At 50.4% G+C, this 8,200-nt stretch overlaps 1 protein-coding gene across 1 annotated transcript; it reads left to right on the top strand.

The window, feature by feature from the left end:
- The first annotated feature begins 7,197 nt into the window (after positions 1-7,197).
- C20H19orf33 (chromosome 20 C19orf33 homolog) lies at positions 7,198-8,195 on the top strand. Its single transcript, XM_060000926.1, has 4 exons — positions 7,198-7,353; positions 7,475-7,569; positions 7,695-7,847; positions 7,965-8,195. The coding sequence occupies exons 1-4, from the start codon at positions 7,332-7,334 to the stop codon at positions 8,157-8,159; spliced, it is 465 nt and encodes a 154-aa protein (XP_059856909.1). The 5' UTR covers positions 7,198-7,331; the 3' UTR covers positions 8,160-8,195.
- Positions 8,196-8,200: the final 5 nt, after the last annotated feature.

Raw genomic sequence — 8,200 nt, 5'->3', positions numbered from 1 at the left:
AAAATTTCGGCCTTAGGGACTTCCTTGGTGGCGCAGTGGTTAAGAATCCGCCTGCCAATGCAGGGGACACAGGTTTGTTGATCCCTACTCCGGGAAGATCCCACATACCGTGGAGCAACTAAGCCCAACTAAGCCTGCACTCTAGAGCCCGTGAGCCACAACTACCGAAGCCTGCATGCCTAGAGCCCGTGCTCCGCAACAAGAGAAGCCACCGCAACAAGAAGCCCACGCACCGCAATGAAGAGTAGCCCCTGCTCACCGCAACTAGAGGAAGCCCGCATGCAGCAACGAAGACCCAACACAGCCAAAATAAAATAAATAAAAAATTAATTGGGCTTCCCTGGTGGCGCAGTGGTTGAGAGTCCACCTGCCGATGCAGGGGACACGGGTTCGTGCCCCGGTCTGGGAAGATCCCACATGCTGCGGAGCGGCTAGGCCCGTGAGCCATGGCCGCTGAGCCTGCGCGTCCGGAGCCTGTGCTCAGCAACGGGAGAGGCCACAACAGTGAGAGGCCCGCGTACCACAATTAAAAAAAAAAAAAAAATTTAATTTAAAACAAAAAGGGAAAAAAATCGTAAAAAAAAAAATTTTGGTCATACCACGTTTTTTTTTTTAATGACCCACTTTGGCATCCATGATTTTTTTTTTTATTTAAAAATAAATTGGAACAAAAAGACAATAAGCCCTCCTTTCCTTGACCCTTCGTAGAAATCCCTTCAGGCCAAAAGGCCACATTCTATACAGACATACCTCCTGTTATTGCACTTCGCAGATACTGCAGGGGTTTTTTCGGGTTTTGTTTTTTGTTTTTTTACAAATTGAAGGTCTGTGGCAACCCTGCGTTGTCAGATGATGGTTAGCATTTAAAGTTTTTTTTTTTTTTTTAAAGAAGATGTTGGGGGTAGGAGTTTATTAATTAATTTATTTATTTTTGCTGTGTTGGGTCTTCGTTTCTGTGCGAGGGCTTTCTTTAATTGCGGCGAGCGGGGGCCTCTCACTATCGCGGCCTCTCACTATTGTGGCCTCTCTTGTTGCGGAGCACAGGCTCCAGATGCGCAGGCTCAGTAGTTGTGGCTCATGGGGCCTAGTTGCTCCACAGCATGTGGGATCTTCCCAGACCAGGGCTCGAACCCGTGTCCTCTGCATTAGCAGGCAGATTCTCAACCACTGCGCCACCAGGGAAGCCCTAAAGTATTTTTAAATTAAGGTATATACATTGTTTTTTTTTAGACACAATGCGATTGCACACTTAGTAGGCTATAGTGTAAACATAAGTGTTATAATCACTGGGAAATCAAAAAATTCATGTGACTTTATTGTGATATTTGCTTTGTTGTGGTAGTCTGGAACTGAACACACAATATCTTGGAGGGATGACTGTACATTGGGGGAAAGGCTTGTGTCCATTAGGGCTTAGAAATCTATCCCAGAAGCAATTGGGTAAATACCTCATCCAGTTTCCCCCAGCCTCTCTGGTCCATGGTAGACGTTGCTCATGGATTCTGGCATTCTCCCTGCCAAGCCTTCCGGGCAACCTGGTGTTCCCAGGCCCTCACTGTGGTTGACTCAGAGTTGGTGAACAGGTGCCATATCCCAGACAAACTGGGACACCCGCCCCCGTTTCCCAAGCCCCCCACCTCCCCAGTGCTCCGCAAGAGCCTGTGGTCCAGGGAAAGAGGGCCTAGACATTGGGAAGAGACTCTCCGCCCACCACCCCCCTCCAGGTGTGCAACAGCAGGCAGGTCACTTAACTCCTTCGAACCTCCGGTTTCCTCACCTGTAAGATGGGTGGATGTGAGGATCACATGAGATCATAGATGTCAGGTTGCCCATGGGAAGTGGTGGCCACCTCTGCCCACCTACCTGTGTCCTCGTTCCTCCTTAGTAGTTGGTGGTTCTTCCATACACCACCCTGCCACCCCACGAGCAACTCTCAGGTCCACTCATGTATCTCTTTGGATTCAGGAACCTCAGACCCACTAATGCCTGTGGCCTTTCTCTACCTGCTTGAACAAGAGTTGTCTCTCCTTCATGTGAAGGAAAAAAGTAGTGTGTTTGGATTTTAAAAGAAACTGTTGGGAATCACTTCACTTTTTTTTGTTTATTTTTGCCGTGCCATGTGGTATGTGGGATATTAGTTCCCTGACCAGGGATCGAATTTGCACCCCCTGTATTGGAAGCGCAGAGTTTTAACCACTGGACCTCCAGGGAAGTCTGGGAATCACTTTTAAATAATTCTACTGTAGTAGGAAGATCATGAGGTGAATTCTCCTAACACCATCAAGGCCAGTCGAGTTTTCGCAGGTTTTTCATAGTGTATATGTTTTTGATGCAGAAGTTATCTCTGTGACTCACTTCTGCCAGAATTTGTCCTGTTCTGTCTTGTGGTTTGGGAGGCCCTGTGTCTCCACTTGCTCCTGGCAGATTGACAGCATGGGGCCTTGCGGCGCTCTTTGTCTGCCGGTGGTGTCTTGTCTCCCTTCTGTACTTTTCCGGGTTATGAGGCTGCTGTTCCAGTCTGGGCAGCCACCTCCTGCCACGCCACTATGGCGCTTGAAACTAAACTGCCATGTTTTCCACTTTCTAGACCATTTAAAGGCTGACGTTGGTCCTCTTTTCGTTGCAAAAGCTGCCTAACAGTAGGCCAGTAGCCAAGGTGTTCAATGGACATTTCATGGCCTTTGTCATCCTCAGACTGCTAGCATCATTCAGAGGTGGAATGGACTTCTAAAAAATCAACTCAGCAAAGATCTCTACCTCTTCCTGGTCTGTACACTTTAGTAAGGTAGTTTGGTCACTGAATGTGTTTGTCACCAGAAAGGATTTATCTCTATCTCCTGGGTAAAGATCAGGTCAAAGGGGTTGGGAGTTATATAGACTATTTCGAAAATTTGGAATTCTACCCTCATCATTCCTGTGTATGATGCATCTTTCTTCCCCCTAACAGCAAGCCCAGGTTCACCTGGTTGGTGCACCCTCTGGCTGGCAGCTGACCAAAGGGGGCCTCAGGAATTAATTCTGGTTCAGCCTCCGAGATTCTTTCTTGGATGCCTAGTCCCAGGTCATGAAAACAATCACTGGGTGCCCTGCCTGCCACTTCTCCCTACAGTGGCCCACATGGTCTCTGTAAATTTGTAAAAATGCTTGTTCCATTTACATCTGACCTTTCCAAACAAAAGGTCTGGGTGTGAGTAGGTGATGATAGAAGAGATAAAGCTGTACCTTCTGGGATGGGAGTCACACTGATTTCGTGTCCTCGGAGGGAGAATAACAACCTGGCACCTGGCAAGGGAACACCTCAGACCCCAGGAGGTGTGGGGGGTGGGGAAGGAGGGGTGTAATCAGTGCTCTTTGTGCCCTCTAGATCCAACAGTGCAGCCTGCCAATCCCTCACCTGGTCCGCCTGAGCCCTGCAGCAGGCAGTGTGACGCATAGACGCAGCCAGTCCTGAACCATTCTGCTATACCCAGTGCCATCAGCAGCAACGCCTGAATGTGGGCCCCACCCATAGACGTTTACAAACACATGGACCTGCTCAGCTTTGTTCTAATCTGGCTGATAAAAGCACACACTTCTGATGCCAAGCAGCTCCGAGCTGTGCCATGTATGGCAATTGAGGCCACAGCTACTCATGGCACTGCCCATGTGGCTTAACCAAACCAGTGCAGTGGTGTTCCAAGTCAAGTTTAATAACAAGTCCTGAACTGGAGTGCCTTGTGCCCAGTACTCTGTGTGTTTGCATGTGGGAAAGAACAAGTCACAATGTCTCTCCATTGGGCATGAGGGCCTGCTCGGGGGCCTTGTAATTATTGGCCGTGACACCAAAGATCAACAGGTCAGTCTGAAGTCCCTTGTGGGGTTCCTAATGGATAAGAGACTAGCCTTTGATTACATCCTGGCTGTCTGAAATAAGCCCTGCATGGTCACAGCTTGATGAGTCCAGGACACTGGATGGCAGGTTGGCCTCATCAACGGGAGTCACTGCTACTTGGAGTCCTGCTGACAGTAATTAAATGCCGTATGAGACAAACTGTTGTTTGTTTCCCCGTCTCCCTTGCAGCTGGATGTGACCAGGTGTCTAAATCCAGACTGAAGGGATGTGTGCTGCCTCCAGGTCGGGTCCTTAAAAGGAAGTGGTGTGCCCTCCACTTGCCCTTTTCCTTCCTGAGAACCCGATGGTGGGGGCCAGGCTCCCCACAGGCCCAGGGACGACATCCTGGAGGAATGCAGAGCACCCAGACAGAGGGAGCCCGGTCCCTGGATGATCTTGCAGAGTCACCCACTCACCTGCTCTGGACTCCCACCAGCTCAGGTTTTCGTGGGAGAGAAAAGTGACGCTCTCTTGTTAAGCCTCTGTCTTCAGAGACTCTGAAAGCTGCCACATCCTTAATATAATATAGGAGCGAATAACCGGGGATCTGAAGGACCAGGCCAAGGTCTCCCTGGACCCATTCACTCACTCACCCCACAATTTTATTTAGCACAGCAGTGAAGAGCTACTACTTCCTCTTGAGTCTGGAAGGTCTCACACTGCTGTCCCACAACCCACTAGCCCAGTGTCCCACTGTACCTTTTAGGGCTCAACTACATATAACATGGGGATCCTATTGCCAGTTTCATAAGGAATCATGAGACTGTGTTTGTGAATCATAATAAAAACTAACACTTATCAAGTATCTATTTACCTTGTCCCAGGCACGCTCTGTGCAAAACCATGTACCTTATGAGGTAAGTTCCATTTGACAGAGGAGGACAATGAGGGCCAGACTGACTAACTTAATGTCCACAGAACAGTAAGGGGTAGAGCAAGGATTCACCTGTAAGCAGACTGACCTCCAGAACCCAAACTCGTAGCCACTCTAAAATTGCTCTAACCTGCCGTTGCCACACTGCCTGGCATCAGGTAACCCAATTCACCAAATGATAGGGAGCACCAACTCTGAGCCACACCGTTCCAGGCGCTGAGCAAAGCAACGAAGCTCCCACCCTCCTGAATTTACGTTCTGCCGGGAGACACAGGCACTTTCTCTCATATCCTGCACACGGTTGTCGGCAAAACCACAATCACTGTTCACCACCTCTTCTCAGAGTAAAGACCAAAGATCTTTGATTTACAAGACACTCCACCACCCACCCCAACCATCCCTCCTCTTCTACCTCTCTCCCTCCAGCTCTTCAGATACACAGGTACATTCCTGCCTCAGGGCCTTGGCACTTGCCACTCCCTCTGCCTAGCTAAGCCTCCGTGTTCTTACATGGCTTGTTTTCTCACCTTCAGATCTGTACTCAGAAAGGCTTCAGTGAGGCTTCCCTAGTAACTATCTGAAATCCAGCGTCTCCCAAACATACTACATAGTTATTCCCTGGTCTCCCCCTTCTTGCTGTATTTCTCTTCTTAACACATATTACTTTAAAAAAAAAATAGAGTTCATTGAGTTATAAGTTACATAAAACCCATTTCAAATATACAATTCAGTGATTTTTAATAATTTTACCAGGCAGTGCAACTATCACCATAAATCTGTTTTAGAACATTTTCATCCCCTTCCCCCCAGTAAGATCCCTCATGGCCATTTACAGCTAATCGCCATTCCCACACTCAGCTCCCAGCAACCACTAATCTACTTTGTCTCTCTAATTGCCTTTTCTGAATACTTCATGTGAATGATATACAACATGCAGTCTCTTGTGTCTGGCTTCTTTCACCCAGCATAATGTTTTTGAGGTTTATGTAGCTGTAGCGTATGTCGGGAGTTCATTCCTTTTTATTGCTGAATAGTATTCCATCGTATGGATAGATATATCACATTTTGTATATCTATTCACCAACTGACGGACAGTTTTGTTTCCAGCTTTTTCTAACATACTCTACATTTTGCCTTGTTCCTGGCACTAGAATGTCAATTCCACGGGGCTGGAATTTTTGCTGGTTTTGTTCAGCTCTGTGTCCCCAGAACTTGAACTGTGCTGGACACATGGTAGGTACTCAATAAATATATGCTGAAGGAACACGTGAGAATAAAGATAACCTCAGAGAGTGGTAAGCAAGGGCTATCTACGCTGGCCACGAGGCAGGGGAAAGGGGATGGAGTGACGAGGCTCCGTGGACCCAGCAGTCAGGGCAGTCTCCTCTAAGGAATGGACTTTGGAGCAGAGACCTGAACGCACAAGGCTGATTACTACACGTTCGTCATCATCCGCAGGCCTCAGCTACCTGCTCCTGCCTAAATGCCAGTCTTGCCTGCCACTCCTGCAGGTCCAGGCAGCCAACTTGGCAGCAGGGCTGGGCTGGAGAGGGACTTGCAAGGACTAGCCTCACAGCCATCGGAACAGATGACGCAGGCCCCAGCTCCTCCCTGGGCCTAATCTGGGCCCTGCGCAGTGTGGGGAGGGAAGGCTGGGCTCGCCTGGCTGCCCCTTCTGCTGAGTGACCCCCAGGGTGAGACAAAGGGGTCAGGCACAGCCTTGGACTTGAGCTACACTGCCTGGGTTCGAATCTCAGTTCTAGCCTGTTCACAAGGAGCTAATTTTGTCCGTCATCTTAACTGGTCCCTCAGTTTTCTCATCTGTAAAATAGGGATAGCAACCATAGCTACCTTTTACTTAAAAGCCAAACATTATTTTATAAGCACTTACTCCTTGTAACTGTGTGCAGGCATGGTTGTGGGAAACTAATCCATTTGATTCTTACAGCAGCTCCATATGGTAGCTGTTCTTTACAGATGAGGAAACTGAGGCCCAGAGAGGGGGAGTAACTTTCCCCAGGTCACTCTGCTACTAAGTAATACAGATGGGCTTCCAATCAGCAGACTGGTTCCAAGTGCATGCTCTTCACCCCTTCAGACACTGCTTCTCACCAGGCCAAAGGCATTGTCATAGTGAGTTAATGTATCTGAAGCCCTTGGAACAGCAGCCCAGCACGTAGTAAGTACACAAGGAGTGTCACTATTATCACAGAGGGCATGGGGAGGCACCCTCCCTCTCATTTCTTCAAAAGCAAGGATCTGACCCTTTTAGGGGAAGCTGATAAGAGCTCTAGCCCCTCAAATCTGCAACTGCCCACACATTCCTCCCCCAGCCCCACCCACCACTCACTTGCCAAGGCTCACTGGGTGGGTGGTGGTGTGGGGGAGACATAAGTTAACTGTCCACCCTCCCCATTTCCCAGAGGACCAGTTGGGCGGTGCCGGGGAGGGGCTGTGAGTCAGGGCTAAGGACTCTGAACAAAGGTCTCGGGTAGGGCTCCTCAGAACTTCCGGGGCTGGCCCACTGCCTCTCCCCAAGGCCGGTCCTCTGCCTTTGGCCGTGCAGACATACCTTCTCTCAGCACCATGGAGGTCGACCGGTCGGCAGGTGCGCTCCTGGGGAGTGGGGAGCTTGAGGGGCAGGGGGCCAGACTCAAACCCAGGGACTGCCTCCAACGGGGCATTCCCTGCGCTTGCACCAACGCACCCAATTTCTCTTCTCTCTGCAGCCCTGGAGTCCACCTCCAAGAAGCCCCACGGGGCAGGCCAGGTGGGAGACCCCAAGCACGCCCCCGACAAAGTTGAGGTAGCTGATAACCCGAAGGTAAGTCACTTCATTCTTAGGAGGGTGTTTTTGACCCCAGGGTCCCGCTAGGTCTGGGGCCTCCGACATGGGGGAATGGGAGCTGGGAAAGGGGTCCCTGGCCTCACTGCCATGCCTCCGACTAGCATCAGCACGGCCACGGTCACGGTCACGGTCACGGCCACGGTCACGGTCACGATCACGGTCACGGCCACGGTCACGGTCACGGTCACGGCCACGGCCACGGAAGCTCCTCAGGTTCCGGCAGCAGCTCCAGCGACTCAGAAAATGAGGCGAAGGTAAGAGGCTTACCCCTCACTAGCGGGTGCCCGGCGCCCCAGCCCGGAATTCGGGCCGACGTCTCACAGGCGAACCCTCTCTCTCCTCTCCCTCCCCCACCGCCCTCCGCCCCACAGCCCAGCGCTGCCGGCTCCGAGCTATACAAAAGCGCCCCGGGCAAGGTCAAGAAGCCCAAGGTGAAAAAGGAGAAGAAGAAGGAGGAGAAGAAGGAGGAGAAGAAGGAAGAGAAGAAGGAGGAGAAGAAGGAAGAGAAGAAGGAGGAAAAGAAGGAGGGCAAGAAGAAGGAGGGGAAGAAGGAGGCTTCCCACTAACGGGCCTCTCCGGGGCTCAGTAAACCTTCTCTCGGCCTCCA

The sequence above is a fragment of the Delphinus delphis genome, chromosome 20, assembly GCF_949987515.2.
Source record: "Delphinus delphis chromosome 20, mDelDel1.2, whole genome shotgun sequence".
Classification (NCBI taxonomy): Eukaryota; Metazoa; Chordata; class Mammalia; order Artiodactyla; family Delphinidae; genus Delphinus; species Delphinus delphis.
This window is presented reverse-complemented; position numbering and strand designations above follow the sequence as displayed.

Bases quoted from the DNA above. Each gene is read 5' to 3' on its own strand.
- C20H19orf33 (XM_060000926.1), top strand. From the start codon at position 7,332: ATGGAGGTCGACCGGTCGGCAG. The intron at 7,354-7,474 runs GTGCGCTCCTGG...TTCTCTCTGCAG, and splicing joins GGAGGTCGACCGGTCGGCAG to CCCTGGAGTCCACCTCCAAG. The intron at 7,570-7,694 runs GTAAGTCACTTC...GCCTCCGACTAG, and splicing joins AGGTAGCTGATAACCCGAAG to CATCAGCACGGCCACGGTCA.